Genomic DNA, 16661 nt, shown 5'->3' with positions numbered 1-16661 from the left:
ATAACGTGATGAGATCCTGAGGCCCATTGTGAGCCATTTTTTTTTAAAGTTATCTGTATTCCTAGTCATGTGAAATCCATAGATTAGGGCCTAATGAATTAATTTCAAGTGACTGATTTCCTTATGAACTGTGACTCATTAAAATCTTTGAAAGCGTTGCGTTTATATTTTTGTTCAGTATAGTTGAAGGGTGGTGTGTTTTAGTGTAGGTTAATCTACCTAGCCTATATAACGTGGCATGCATATACAGTGGGGCAAAAAAAGTATTTAGTCATCCACCAATTGTGCAAGTTCTCCCACTTAAAAATTTTCTCCCAAGTTCTCCCACTGTAATTTTCATCATAGGTCCACTTCAACTATGACAGACAAAATGAGAAGAAAAAAAATCCAGAAAATCACATTGTAGGATTTTTAATGAATTTATTTGCAAATTATGGTGGAAAATAAGTATTTGGTCAATAACAAAAGTTTCTCAATACTTTGTTATATACCCTTTGTTGGCAATGACAGAGGTCAAACGTTTTCTGTAAGTCTTCACAAGGTTTTCACACACTGTTGCTGGTATTTTGGCCCATTCCTCCATGCAGATCTCCTCTAGAGCAGTGATGTTTTGGGGCTGTTGCTGGGCAACACGGACTTTCAACTCCCTCCAAAGATGTTCTATGGGGTTGAGATCTGGAGACTGGCTAGGCCACTCCAGGACCTTGAAATGCTTCTTACGAAGCCACTCCTTCGTTGCCCGGGCGGTGTGTTTGGGATCATTGTCATGCTGAAAGACCCAGCCACGTTTCATCTTCAATGCCCTTGCTGATGGAAGGAGGTTTTCACTCAAAATCTCACGATACATGACCCCATTCATTCTTTCCTTTACACGGATCAGTCGTTCTGGTCCCTTTGCAGAAAAACAGCCCCAAAGCATGATGTCCCCCCCCCCATGCTTCACAGTAGGTATGATGTTCTTTGGATGCAAATCGGCATTTTTTATTTATTTTTTATTTCACCTTTATTTAACCAGATAGGCAAGTTGAGAACAAGTTCTCATTTACAATTGTGACCTGGCCAAGATAGAGCAAAGCAGTTCGACACATACAACGACAGAGTTACACATGGAGTAAAACAAACATACAGTCAATAATACAGTATAAACAAGTCTATATATGTGAGCAAATGAGGTGAGATAAGGGAGGTAAAGGCAAAAAAGGCCATGGTGGCAAAGTAAATACAATATAGCAAGTAAAACACTGGAATGGTAGATTTGCAATGGAAGAATATGGAAAGTAGAAATAAAAATAAATTTGTCCTCCAAACACAACGAGTTGAGTTTACCAAAAAGTTATATTTTGGTTTCATCTGACCATATGACATTCTCCCAATCTTCTTCTGGATCATCCAAATGCTCTCTAGCAAACTTCAAACGGGCCTGGACATGTACTGGCAGGGGGACACGTCTGGCACTGCAGGATTTGAGTCCCTGGCGGCGTAGTATGTTACTGATGGTAGACTTTGTTACTTTGGTCACAGCTCTCTGCAGGTCATTCACTAGGTCCCCCCGTGTGGTTCTGGGATTTTTGCTCACCGTTCTTGTGATTATTTTGACCCCACGGGTGAGCTCTTGCGTGGAGCCCCAGATCGAGGGAGATTATCCATGGTCTTAAATGTCTTCCATTTCCTAATAATTGTTCCCATAGTTGATTTCTTCAAACCAAGCTGCTTATCAATTGCAGATTCAGTCTTCCCAACCTGGTGCAGGTCTACAATTCTGTTTCTGGTGTCCTTTGACAGCTCTTTGGTCTTGGCCATAGTGGAGTTTGGAGTGTGACTGTTTGAACTTGTTATCAGTATAAAAGACACCTGTCCACAACCTCAAACAGGTGCCATTAATACAGGTAATGAGTGGAGGACAGAGGAGCCTCTTAAAGAAGAAGTTACAGGTCTGTGAGAGCCAGAAATCTCGCTTGTTTGTAGGTGACCAAATACTTATTTTCCACCATAATTTGCAACTTAATTAATTAAAAATCCTACAATGTGATTTTCTGGATTTTTTCTCTCATTTTGTCTGTCATAGTTGAAGTGTACCTATGATGGAAATTACAGGCCTCTCATATTTTTGAAGTGGGGGAACTTGCAATTGGTGGCTGACTAAATACCTTTTTGCCCCACTGTACGCCTAGTCACTCATAGATCAAACTCAATTTAAACATTTAACAAAGCATGGAAATGGTGATCTGTTGTTGTTTCTTAAGACTGTTCACACAGGCAGCCCAATACTGAGCTTTTTTCCACTAATTGGTCTTTTGTCTAAATCACATTAGATCTTTTCTCGTCAGATCTTTTTCAGAGTTGATTTATCAAAACACCAATCGGTGGAAAAAATTTGAATTGGGCTGCCTATCTAAAACTGAGCCAAAGAGACAGATGTAGTTAACTCATCTTGAACAGCTATTATGATAATTACAATGGAAGTTAAGACTTTTTAAAATCAGATTAGGCTAATCTATCGTAAAATACAGTTTGGACATTGGAGCATTTAGGCATAAAGGCTATCAAGGAAACAAAACAGATGTATTTCCTTCCCATTAAGACAAGAACTAACAACAGAATATAGGTTGTACCACGAATTGCATTTTGCACCCATTTGACATTTTATGAAGAAATTGTGCATCGATATTGAATTTAAAAGACTATTATATTCAATGAAGTTCCCTTTAATATCGACCATATGGAGAAGTCAATAAATCAGACTTCCAATCTGTTCACCCCTTGCAATCCACATACTAACACAAGCACTACACACAAGTACATATGGATTGTGTATTGTAGATATGTGGTAGAGTAGTGGCCTGAGGGCACACACTTCATGTGTTGTGAAAAGTGTTATGAAATGTAATGCCATGCAACATGTTCAAATTGTACAACGGGTGGGGCTAATACTGAATGCCGATTGGTTAAAACCGCATCCCAGCCGGTGTCTATTCCACAAGTTACCACCGGCTAAATCTATGATGTTAAAATGCCTATTTACTCCGTTCCATCTGACTGTGCAATCAACTGTCTAATCAGACCAGCAAGGCAATTTATGAACTTGATCGCCACTATAAAAAGCATACAGACATGATTTCATTTAGACTAACATTGGAGATTTTAAATCATCCTCGCTGTCGGTCTCTCCAACATTTGCAACCTCGTTTCAATATTCAAATTTGATCTCCAGCTGTCCCATAGTAATGAAGGTGTCGGGACGAGACAGATAGTCAGGCAGCGTTTCTCAGCCAGTCAAAATCATGAATCAACTGGCATAATTTGACGCGATTGTGTTAGCTGTGCTGTTGGCTAGCTCCTCTGAAAAACAGTGTGCTGACGAGAGCGCACATTTTCAATGCCAGGCGAAACAGCTTAACCTCTTAAATGTAATGGCAAAATGTAGATTTCCGCATAAATAGACATACCCAAAAATAACTGCTATTCATGTATAATTACATTCTGACACGCAAAAACTTGGTATATTTGGAAACAACATCTGGGAGATTATGATCAGAAGATAGATAGGAGTTACATAATTCAGAACACACAAGATCAAGCACACACAAAACAACCATTTAAAATAAAAAAAATGATAAGTCATCTTTCATTGACAAGCTATAAGTGCATTATTGATGCCCAGAGCTGGAAACACATTGATAGACCTAACTACTAGAAATGGGCAGATTTTTTAGTAGTGTCCCTAAACCTCTTCAAATTGGCATATGTCTGTAAATTAGATAATTCCAGTGCTATTACATATTTGCAATCCCTAAATGCTGGTTGTTCAGTATTAAAACACACGTTCTATCATATTGACCTCACTCAAACATTGTGGTGGTATGGGGTATCCAGGCTACATTCAACTGTCCTTTCAACCTCGCCAAAGTGTCCGAATGTGGTAACTGTACTGTTTTTGCAAACTGGATGTGCCTAAAAATTATTGTTCACTATAAAAACTAAATTCCTTCAACACCAACCTCTCTCAAACATTGTGGTGGTGTCGGGGGACACACAGGGGATATTCAAGTGTTTTAAGTGCCTCAACGTTTAGCCTAGGCATATCCAATGTATTGGTTCTACATACAAATGAGCTACTTACGAAAACAATATACAACTAAAAATATACACAATTGTCTTCTCAAACAAACTTGGTTACGCATGTGACATTAGCTGAAATAAGCTGTATTATTTACAAATTGTATTCATGCTCATTTTACATCCCAGGTGTAGATGATTAGATTTCACTTTCACTGTAGCTTGAGCATGTCGCGATAGTCTGAAGCAGTCCCTCTCTGCCAGGAAACAAAAAGCCAACTGGCATTTCTGAAAGAAGATCTGCCATTTAACCCTTTTCCCCCCCATGTTTGCAGTTCTTTTTTTTGCCTTTTGGCATGTGTGTTGGATAGTTGCACTCACCTTGAGTGTGGTGATGGTTGTGTAAGAAGATTTTGAAGATAAATACACAAGGCAGAGTACGAGAGGGCAATAGAGTACTTAACGGTCATTGGAAATAGTGTTTTTTCTGTAATAGGGGATTAATGAGCAACGGGTCAGAGACGTGGGAGGAATTTGTCTATACAGTGAGCCTGAAATAGGATACTTGTCCTGTCCCTTTGTTCACTGGAGAGAATCACCCGAGGACAGGGGAGCATGAACATCTACCATCTACCTCCCCACATGATTCGTCCTTTTTGAATATGAATAAAAACCTATTGGGGAGCACTGATTTGCTTTGGAGTCTGTGTTATTTAAGAGTAACAACTGCTAACATTTGGTGCCGTGACCCAGATGAATTGTCTGAAAAACAAGAAAAACTCAACTGTGTTAATCCAGAAGAAAGAGAGAAGGCTGAGCGCAACCCACTTTAAGAGGTGACTCCAAATCTCCCCATTGATGGCATAGTGCTGGCTGAGTCTAGACCAATACCATTTAAAAAAAGAACCAAATCAGGTTAAAATTAGTGCATGCAATGAGTGATACGTATCTGTGATGTATAAGGTTCAAGTCCTTTGTCTTTGTTCTGTATTACAGGGGTTCAAGTCCTCTATTAAATGGTTAGTCCTTTCTTTTTGTGAAACCTTGTTGCATAGGAGTTGCTAGTAGAGTAGGAATTCATACACGTGGTTAATATAAGTCTTCAACAAGCTTTTTAAAGTGAACATAAGTTTTATGGGTAGCCAGGCCCTACAGAGACAACATGTTCTAGAAGAGGTTTGAGTCCTCAAAAGGTGTTACACACACATTCTTTGGGGTTAAATTAATATAGAAAACAGAGATATATGATCCAACTTTTGAAGTTAATATAATGCCATTGTTAAGTGAGAAAACCACTTAACAGCTCCTCCAGATGTGAGAATGAAAAATATTTTAAATTCACCGTCTGGTGATATGAAGAACCATTTCAAAGTAGAGAAGTGTAGACGAGATAATAAAGAAATATTCCGTCATTGTTGACAAAGATGGAATCTGAAATACAAAAAGCTTGAGGAAAAATACAGATGTCTAACTCGTTGACAAAGACAAGACGGTCTTTAACTGTTATAGCCAAAGTAGATTAACGGGATGAGAAATTCTTTCTGGCGAATCATGACAGGATATTGCAGAGAGATAAGGATAGTTTGAAAGCTCTTGGTGAACATATCAAAACCTTGAAAGAAGAAATTCAACAATTACAGGGAAGGGTCGTAAAAAAAATAGACTTGACCCCCACAAGTGGACCCTTTGTTCCCGCAATCTACCCTTAGGCTGAGTTCCGCAAGGATGATCAGGTTTCAAGCATCTGGTCAGCACTGCATGGCTTTGAGTCAACAGAATCTGACAGCAGTGACGAATGATGTCTTTGGCCAACCAGAACACAGGCTGTAAAAGGTAGTGAAGACAAACCTCCGGTGACAGTAATCACACATAAATCAGCATCCCCAAAACAGTAGGACAAATGTTCAAAAACTTTGATCTATCCACAAGACGTGGGTATCAAGAGTTGTGCATGTTCCAAGTGAAACTAACAACATTTGTTCCATGGAAGAGAAACCCGGTGTGTCATTATTGCGGGTTTCTGATCACTGGCAATGAGAATGTCGGAAAATAAATCGTGTTCTTATGAGGAATGGCCAGGAGAAGCCGGGCCTGTCTAAGGGGAAAAGGGACAATGATACAATGCTGATGCAGAAATTTAAGAAGCTCTGTCTGGCTCAGCAGCAAGTTTGCTGGATGCTGTGGAAACTAATAGACCCCCTCTTTACTTCCCATCTCAGCTGGTGAACATATGAAATCGGAAGGAATATATGTGAACGTGATGGTTAATAACTTTGCAGTAGATAAGGGTGCTTGAGTCACTGTATTGCCCATATCTTATGCAAAATATACATGTCCTCAGTACACGGGCAAGAAGATGTGTGGGGGGGGGGGGAGACATATGAAACAAACCGAACCACCAGATCAATATCTATTGATCCAATGAAGATTAATGCAGGGGTGTGGATGAGCTCATTTGAACAACCAATTTTAGGCCTTGATGTTATTATGCAACTTGACTCTACACTGAACATTTCTGAAGGAACGATGACATGGAAAATTAGACAACTGCAGGGATCTACAGTTCCATCCATCCTATTTGGACTACGAAGAAAAATGAGGGGCCAATCAAGTGCAGAAGCATAGTAACATGCTGACCAGAACGGACACGTCGCAAAATAAATGTAGAAATCCATGTTATTCAATTATTGCGACAACAAGCGTCTGCGATGCCAAAGGCTAAAATAGAACTCCTTCCCATTTCTGACGCAGATCGTGCTGAAAGCCCTGCCTCTCCCATCTCCTCATTGGTTTATAGAAGCAGGTACCTACCTACGTGCAATCTCCTCATTGCTTATACCCGCGTGGATGATTGAAAGACAAACTATTTAGCCTGTCTTCGTGGTAATACTATGAAAGTTTAGATGCCGATCATCATATAAGTTCAAAGATGAGATGCGATCATCATATAAGTTCAAAGATGAAAAAGACAAAGGAGGAGAGATGACTAGAAACGATTCGGTTGGCCGTTTTATGTGTGGATTAATTGTCGGAGTAGAGGACCTTGTGCATTTCAGGTAAAATAACAACTCAATGTTTATATCCCAGGACAAATTAGCTAGCAACAGCAAGCTAACTGGCTAAATTGCCATACATGTTTAATGCTTTTCAACCTGTCCCCAAATGAATGTCATTGGTTCAGAGGTTGTTTTGATATTTTAACCTGCATGTTGCGATTGCGTTTGGTGTAGGGGGACAAAATAAATGTATGCACGATGGCGCACGTGTGCAGCCGGTTTGGGATCCATGTAAAATGGAAGAAGAATTCCTCACTCCTGGCAGACTGTCAGAACATAATTTCTAATAGTTATCTATGTGGGACTGATACCAGTGTGGAAGAGCTGGTCACTTTAAAGGACTTGGTGAATTGCCAATAGGACAATTGAACAAAAAAAGTTTTTTTTTGTGAGTTTCCTCCTAATACAGGATGTGGTAGGAATCGTAAGGGACATCATTACACCTGTTAATACTAATAACTTTGCTTGAAATATATTTCTTATTGTAAAAGCAAGTACAATATGCCCTTTGTGTTTGATAGAAATGCAAGGTGTTTAATGTGAATGATTGTATGCTTACTGCTAATGTTATTTATACTGTCAACTTTTTCATGTTTTCTAAAAATACCTTTTAAGTATATTTATTTTCGAAATGGTCTAGGGGAGAGTAAGAATATTTTGAAGATAAATATACAATGCTGAGTATGAGAGTTCAATAGAGTACTAATGATCAATGGAAATACTGTTTTTTCTGTAATAGGGGACTAATGAGCAACGTTAGAGACATGGGAGGAATGTGTCTATAAAGTGAGCCTGAAACAGGATACTTGTTATTTGGCCATTGGCCCAGTTTTATTGCAAGGAATTCTAACTGGTCAACCAGGCTAGGTTATAAACTACACCCTGTCCCTTTGTTCACTAGAGAATCACAGGAGAGAATCACTGAGGACAGGGGAGCATGAACATCTACCTCCCCACATGATTCGTCCTTTTTGAATAAGAATAAACACATTTTCCTCCACCTCATTTGCTTTGGGGTCTGTGTTAATGAAAAGTAACAAGTGCTAACAGTCGTGAGGTGGCTTTGGGTCCCCAATTCTGTCATTTCCAACACAGCTGCTCTCGGAAGGCCAACTGGGTGTGAGGGGTTTGACCTTTTGCTTTGGCATTTACTGTGTCAATCTCCACAAAGTGGTGAAAAAAAAAATCTTATACCACTTCCTGGTCTTGTGGAGGACCTGGTAGTAGCCCATCAGAGCATCAGATAGGCCCCAATATTGGAATTGTAGTCCTTCAGAGAAACCTGGACTTTTTTTCCTCACCCATGCCCCATTGGCATTTTTCACCCTCATTGAGACATGGTCGTTATGGCCTTAACGCTGTGTGGTGAGCATGGTTACTTTCCTAGTGTCCTTCCATTTCACAAAAAGCTGCTTGTTAGTCCTGATCCAACGTAATGTCCGCCTCTCCACTGTATTTGTCATGTCGTTTACCTTGGTCTTGGGGAAAACTATTCTGATAGGGCGAATGGTGCCACAAGCCCATATTTTATTTTTCAAGAGGTCTATGAAAAGTGGATGTAGAACCATCAGACGGGGTGATTGACATAGCAGTGGGGAAGCTTGCTGGGGAGGGGTGGCTCCCGAACATCATCATCCAAATTATTTGCATCCTTCACTCTGCAGTGAATGAAATAAAGATATATTGTTGTGGGACACAGAATTACAGTTGACTAAATTTACAAAATTACATTACTATAAAGTAAAAACACCAAGCCTAAACGTTACCTGGACAGTGACTCACATCAGGTGTGAAGCACACACATAATGCAAACAGTAACACCTTGGAGACAAAGGAAGAGGTGAGAACGACAAATAAACAATGGCCATGAGAGTTTAGTGGCCTCTCCAAAGTTACAAGGACGAAACTTAGAACAGCAAACTAATATGAAACAGACAATAACTACTTTGAAATTACATAACATTGAAATTACTTGTTACATGGGCCTATGTAAACTACATCCAAATCACAAAAAGCTTACAAAAAAACAATATAGTAAATTAGATAAAGTCAAGAAAATAATTGACTTACAGTTCTTAAAATTGATCCAATCCCTCTATAGAAAGCAAACTTCGTCGGCCCGAGTCGGAATCCTCTTTGTCCGACTCCAGTATTTTATTCAAAGCTTATATGGTCGGTATACTGTCTTTTTAGGTTCCTGTTCGATTTTAGGTTCCCCCCGAGAAGCCATATTTTATGCGAAAGCAATTAAATTAAACACAATGAAATCTGTTTTACAATGTTATGTAGCGTGTTTGGTGCATCTCGTCAATGTACAGTGGAACAGTGTTATTTTTTTTGTTGAGTTTAGAATGCTAGTGGATTTATATTAAGAAGCAAAGTGAAAACAGCATTGTTGTCATCAACATTGTTGCATGTGCTGCATTGACCATGCAGACTGAACGCAAGTGTCTCGTGGTTGAGGAACATCAAATGCGCTCCTTGAGTGACAGGGGGCATGGCTAGGTCTGTGTTGAAAGTGGCATGGAGAGAAAGAGAGGCAAGAGATGTTTCAAGTAGCGAAGTAAACCATAAAAATTGACATTACACATGGCATATCACATTTAACAAACCAAACATTCAAATACCAGTATTGAAGGTAAAGTAAAAACCAAAACCGGTCCCTGCATCAATACCAGTATATCATAAAATATGGTATACCGCCCAACCCTACAGTGGCCTCCATTATTCTTAAAATGGAAGAAATTTGGAACCACCAAGACTCTCCATAGAGCTGGCCGCCCAGCCAAACTGAGCAATCAGCGGAGAAGGGCCTTGGCCAGGGAGGTGACCAAGAACCTGATGGTAACTGACGGAGATCCTCTGTAGAGATGGGAGAATCTTCCAGAAGGACAACCATCTCTGCAGCACTCCACCAATCAGGCCTTTATTGTAGAGTGGCCACAAGGAAACCACTCCACAATAAAAAGCACAACAGCCCGCTTGGAGTTTGCCAAAAGGCACCTAAAGGACTCAGACCATGAGAAACAAGATTCTCTGGTCTGATGAAACAAAGATCGGCATTCAGGCCAAATAGTTCAATCGTCACATCTGGAGAAAACCTGAAACCATCCCCATTGTGAAGCATGGCAGTGGCAGCATCATGCTGTGGGGATGTTTTTCGGTGGACGGGACTAGTCAGGATTGAGGGAAAGACGAACGGAGCAAAGTACAGTGAGATCCTTGATGAAAACCTGCTCCAGAGTGCTCAGGACCTCAGACTGGGGTGAAGATTCACCTTCCAACAGGACAAAGACCCTAAGCACACAACCAAGACAATGCAGGAGTGGCTTCGGGTCAAGTCTCTGAATGTCCTTGAGTGGCCCAGCCAGATTCCGGAATTGAACCTGATCAAACATCTCTGGAGACCTGAAAATAGCTGTGCAGTGACGCTCCCCATCCAACCTGAAAGAGCTTGAGAGGATCTGCAGAGAGGAATGGGAGAAACTCCCCAAATACAGGTGTCAAGCTTATAACATCATACCCAACAAGACTTGAGGCTGTAATCGCTGTCAAAGGTACTTCAACAAAGTACTGAATAATAGGACTGAATACGTAAGTAAATGCGATAATTTTTATTCTTAATAAATGTGCAAACATTTCTAAAAACCTCTTTTTACTTTGTCATTATGGGTTATTGTGTGTAGATTGATGGGGGAAATGTTTTATTTAATCCATTTGAGAATAAGGCCGTAACGTAACAAAATGTGGAAAAAGTCAAGGGGTCTGAATACTTTCCGAATGCACTGTATTGGCACGGTTTGCTTGCACTCAAACTCGTCTCGGGCCTAACACCCATGTCAATTTATCCTTCAAACACCGGCTTATCAGGGATTATCACTTAAGGCAGTTATATAAAATTAATGTTGCTGGACTCCCTTGGCAGCACTAAATCAAATAAGTAAATGAGGATCCTTAATAAATACCTCTGTGACTTAAGAAGATTTTAACCCACAACATTTCGTCAAGTTTTTACTATCATTGTAAAGCCCTAGTTATTTTGTTGCTTTGACTAATTAACTTTGAAGATTCAATTAATTTGATTACTGATTAATTTATGTTTGTCCCCCATTTAAGGTCAACACTTTTTAAGAGATGAACTCGTTTCAATATGGTGAAACTATTCCTTTTAAAATATTTCTCTCGAAAGAAACATTGAACATCTAATAGTCAAATCAAAGTGTAGAAAGCAGTTGTGCTGTTTCTACTCTTTTTTGGCCATTTTCTGGTGTTTTGTGGTGGAAAACTGAGCGTGTCGAGCACAACACGTCAACACTGATACCCACAGATAGAGGCGCTAACATTGTTAACAATTTACATTTTTTTGTGAAGCTTGCATTCAATTGCCACTCCCTGTTGCACACAACACACGTCCATTACCACTGTCACAAGGAGATTTACGGTTGATTTAAGATGAAATCGTCAACCCTGTTACAGTCAACCATGTTACTTGATTTGGCACATAATAGGCACTTACTATAGTAATTTATTTAACCTCTTGAGATGGAAAAATGTGTTAAATGAAGTTGAGCATGTGCTCTTTATGACATAATGTTAAAAATTGTGAAATCTGTTTTTTATGGACCAAGTTACACTCAAAAAGGTGGAATGACTGATCTTTATATATATTTTTTAATATATATATTTTTTAAGTTTAAATATTTGTTTTACTATTCTATTGTAAATTGTCGCAACCAAGATCAACCAGTTATGGTTTACAGAGGGAGTGGTTTGTTGTGGCACGGTTAAAACAAACCGTGATATCTTTGCACCGAATCACCTCAGTAAGCTGCTAACATCTTCCACCCAACAACAACAACAACAACTATATTCATTAGGCACCAAACGGAAGAAAACAATGAAACAGGGAAGGACAACCTGGACTTGTTCAATAAGAAACATTTAGTTAAACTGTGAACCTACTAAACACAGCCAAGTGCAAACAGATTACGTAATTACTACATTTCACAAATCATAGTGCTGAAACACAGCTACTCCATTCACAGCACAGCCCTGCCTACCTGAGCCTGACAAATACTGAGGAATGTAAACTATTTCAGCATTCTGTCATTAACTTTAACTTGCTATCAACAGGTCCAAATAATGTGCAACCCTGGCAGGATTACCTTGGTTCCCCATTGGACTGAGCAGATGTACGCCTAACTAAGTTGCGATGCACAGTACACACCCTTTTTGGGTGGGAATACGAACCAAAACAACTGGTCTAACTTAGGTGACATTATATATGTCAGGGTAAGCTTCTGAAATGTACCGGTACACCATTTCTATGTGAAAATGGAACTAGGCAAATTCTACTTCCCATCAAATAGACAATTGAAAGCATAATGTTTTAGTTCTGCGTCGACTGTCAAAAGGTGTACACAACCTAAATGACCAGGTATTTGAAAACCTTTCAAATATGTTTTATCCTAGGTTGAATTAAAATAAGCATCTTATCTGCAGGTAACATGACAGTCCGTCATAGCTTCACTGACAATCAGTAAAACAAAATATGTAGGGTGTTCCTGGATTACATAAAAAGTCAAACATAACAGCTGCAGCATAAAATGCAGACAGGGTCAAAATGCAAAACACACTGCAGCACTGACATCGAAATTCGGGAAGTTTGTGAGGTGTCATCATGAAAAAAAGCTTTTGCATCATAGTGCCAGTAAGACAGGTGAATTAAATAATATTTACATCTATATTGCCAACTTCATTGATATGACTAGCTAGGCTATTTTCTCTGTAGCATAGTAATGTTAGACATGCGCGGAATACAACAGGTATTACTGTGAAATGTTCACAGGTCTACCTCTTGTATTCTGCACATGTGACAAATAAAATGTGTAAAATATGTATGAGATGGAGATAATTAAGACAGGGCTTTGCTATGCTATTCATGGACACACTATTATTGCACACTTCCGACAAGTAACAGGGCAGGCCACATGGCACCCTCTATTCCTCTAGCAGGTGGCCTTGGCAAATTCTTCCCCGCCTCCATTTGGACTCCTCGCTTCAAACATAAATCCTCACGTTTAGTACAGGAACACATTTAGAACAGGAACACGTTTAGCTGACTTGGCAAAATAGAACCATAATTAACAGTTCGACAAATTAGAGAACACACAGAAGTGATAGAATGTTGCAGTACCTAACTAATCTCCTTGATGTCACTGCGCTCCAAGACACGTGCAAACATAAACAATGGGGTGATATACCCATGCACGTGGGAGGTGGTATGCTTTGTTAAAGGAATATAAATGCCTGCCTATCTTTATGTCATCTGCAATCAAGGTTTATACCAGCTCAATAAATTGTGTATTGCATTTACCTGAGTTGGGACGACTGGGTCAGCATCCTCAGCTTGCCAGACCTCGACCACGCTGGACATTTGACTCAGGGCTTGGTGGGAGGAAGAGAGGGGGACGAGGTGTAAATGTGAAAGCTTGAGTAGAAAACACTCGCTGTCAATCACATCAGATAGCGGGCAAAGAAATAATGTCTAGATAACATGCTTTACCCATTTTTTTTATAACGGGGGACAACGCAAACGACTGTTTGTCAACGTTTAGCATAAACTTGTGCAAATGCATGACTGACAAAGGCGTGTATTCAACTGCCCATGATCCCACTCTCCGAGGGTGGCTCGGGGAGAGTTGGGATATCACATTTTCAATTCACACTTGTACGTGTGTTAAATAGGCCAGTAAGCACCCACCAAATTATTACCATCAACGTTGCTTTTGGGTTAGCTAGCTTTGGCTTTGTTAGCGTGTAAACACATAGCTTTAACATTTATAAAAGCCGAGCTATACATTTATAACATAACCAATAAATACACTGAAACATTTAAAAACACCCAACCAAAGTGAAAACAATGGCATCTGGCAAGCTAACTATCATTAAACGAAGTTCCCTTGTAGCTAAATTCGCTAGCTACTGTAACGCGACACTTCACTGAAATAACGTTATGGCTTGCATGAACCAACACAGGAAACTGTCCACTGATTTGAAAAAAAAAATACTTAATAAAATAGTCTTAGCACTTATAAGTGAACGACGTTCGCAACATTTCTGCAGACATTAACACATTCGAAATGATCACGCAAATTATGCCGAATTGGAATCCACAATACGATGGTTGCAGTAGCCCTCCCGTTTTCGCATATAGCGACTTGTCCTCACTGTCAACTCGGTAACGTTCGCTGTAACGTTACTGGCAGTTCTCGCCGACATTTTCGCAATGGGTGGTTAACGTTAATTATTGAAGAAAAATGTACTTCACCAGACCTTGCAATTGAGCCCCTCCATGCTGTACGCAGGGCAAAAGTAGCGGTAGAATTCCGAGTATAATATTAATCCACGTTTTTCTGTGACAGCGGCTGCCTTGTTGGAACTCCCGTACCACCGCCATGCTGCCCTGTTCAGCTAGCAGCCTTGTGCTACGCTTGGCTTTCTCTTTCTCTTGCTTTCGCTCCCCGTCTAGCAAACCCTCCCACCCTGTTCTGTTCCTCGCCCTCTTTCTCGTTGTGTGTGTGTGGAGAGTATGCGCCGACCACAGCCAAGGCGTTGCATTCATCGGCCTGCCTGCGTTGGCTGATTTTGGCACAATGAGGAGGACTTGAACGTGACGAACTAAACGCACCAAATGATTCAACTCATTGGAATATCGCGTGGCCAGTCCAATACCCAGGTAAATCGTGCAGAAAACAAGTTTATGCGAAACATTCTATTTCGTTTTTTTCCCGCGCGGGCAAACAACTGTCATGCGGTCAACCAAAGCAAACCTCGGTTATGATGATGCGCTTGTGGACCCATTGTTTTAAAATCCCCCATACCCCGTACTACTGAGATTGAAAAACGTTGTGCCAATCAATAGATCACTCCAAAGGTTAAGAGAGATTCCATCATGTGGTTCCCATATAGAATAATCTTAACTACAATTATCATAGTACTAGAAGTCCCTCCAACATCCACACCAATGAAGTCCTGCAAATTCAAATTATGCAATGAGAACCCTGTCACATAAAGCACATTTCTTGGACTTCATCTAATACTCGTTTTATAACTGAAGAGTTATAAAGGACATTGGTATTCAAGTTCAACATTGAAACAGGCCATATGCTGTAGGCCAGTGTTAGGTTAGCAACAATAACTGGTAGACAATTAGTGGAATACATAAAAGTCACAAGCCTATATGTAAATTAAGTACATTTTGGACACTACTGCTCAAGGGTGAACAACATTTTTTGGGGTGCAAACTTCAGGTCAACCTTAATGAATCAGAATGGACAGGGTAAGCAGGTTCACACACAAATATCACACATACTCTTCCATGGTGGGTGTGTCATTGTTCAAACGTTTAGGCCAAACATGTTTAGACAAGGTATGTTATGCTTGAATAATATCTGCACACGGTAGAGGGTTCAGGTAAAATATACTGAACAAAAATAAATGCAACAGGCAATAATTCTGAGTTACAGTTCATTTAAGGAAATTATATAAATTCATTAGGCCCTAATCTATGGATTTCACATGACTGGGTAGGGGTGCAGCGATGTGTGGGCCTGGGAAGGCATAGGCCCACCAACTGGGGAGCCAGGCCCAGTCAATCAGAATTTGTTTTTCCCCACAAAAGGGCTTTATTACAGACAGAAATACTCTTGTTTCATCAGTTGTTCGGGTGGCTGGTCTCAGACAATCTCGCAGGTAGAGGTCCTAAACTGGCGTGGGTACACGTGGTCTGAGGTTGAGGCCAGTTGGACGTACATGCCAATTGCACACTCCCTCAAAACATGAGACATATGTAGAATTGAGTTGTGTGACAAAACTGCACATTTTAAGAGTGGCCTTTTATTGTTCCCAGCACAAGGTGCACCTGTGTAAGGATCATGCTGTTTAATCAGCTTCTTGATATGCCACACCTGTCAGGTGGATGGATTATCTTGGCAAATAAGAATTGCTCACATATAGGGATGTAAACAAATTTATGCACAAAATTTGAGAGAAATAAGCTTGTTGTACATATGGAACATGTCTGGGATCTTTTATTTCAGTTCAAGAAAGTAACACTTTACATGTTGCGTTTATATATTTTTGCACAGTATAGTAGTAGCAGCACGTCCTACTGGGCGGCAGTAGCCTGGCTGGTAGAGGTGTTGGGCCAGTAACCAAAAGGTTGCTGGATCAAATCTCAGAACCGCCAAGGTAAATATCTATCGTTCTGCCCCTGAGCAAGGCGCAGTTAACGCCCAACAACTGCTCCCCAGGCACATGGACTTTGAATAAAGTCGCCTCTGATTCAGAGGAGTTTGGTTAAATGCGGAAGACAGTTTTCAGAAGAATGCATTCAGTTTTACAACTGACTAGATATCCCCCTTTCCCTATATATAATAATGCTGAATCTGCTGTAATGAGAAAATGGAATTAGGAATGCATTGAACATTTTGAAATACATGAAAAACATGCATAAGAAAGGATAACGCAGTAAATGATCATTCAAAC

At 40.1% G+C, this 16661-nt stretch overlaps 1 protein-coding gene across 1 annotated transcript in view; it reads right to left on the bottom strand.

Moving 5' to 3' along the window:
* Positions 1–14701, bottom strand: part of tmem131l (transmembrane 131 like) — an 83059-nt gene extending 68358 nt beyond the window's left edge. The window contains 2 exon segments of the mRNA XM_064926004.1: positions 13489–13559; positions 14448–14701. Of these exon segments, the coding sequence (XP_064782076.1) occupies positions 13489–13559; positions 14448–14571 (195 nt within the window). The 5' untranslated portion in view covers positions 14572–14701.
* Between the last annotated feature and the right edge of the window lie 1960 nt (positions 14702–16661).

The sequence above is a fragment of the Oncorhynchus masou genome, chromosome 20 (assembly GCF_036934945.1).
Source record: "Oncorhynchus masou masou isolate Uvic2021 chromosome 20, UVic_Omas_1.1, whole genome shotgun sequence".
Taxonomy (NCBI): Eukaryota; Metazoa; Chordata; class Actinopteri; order Salmoniformes; family Salmonidae; genus Oncorhynchus; species Oncorhynchus masou.
Note: the sequence above shows the minus strand (reverse complement) of the source record. Positions and strands in the feature narration are given on the sequence as shown.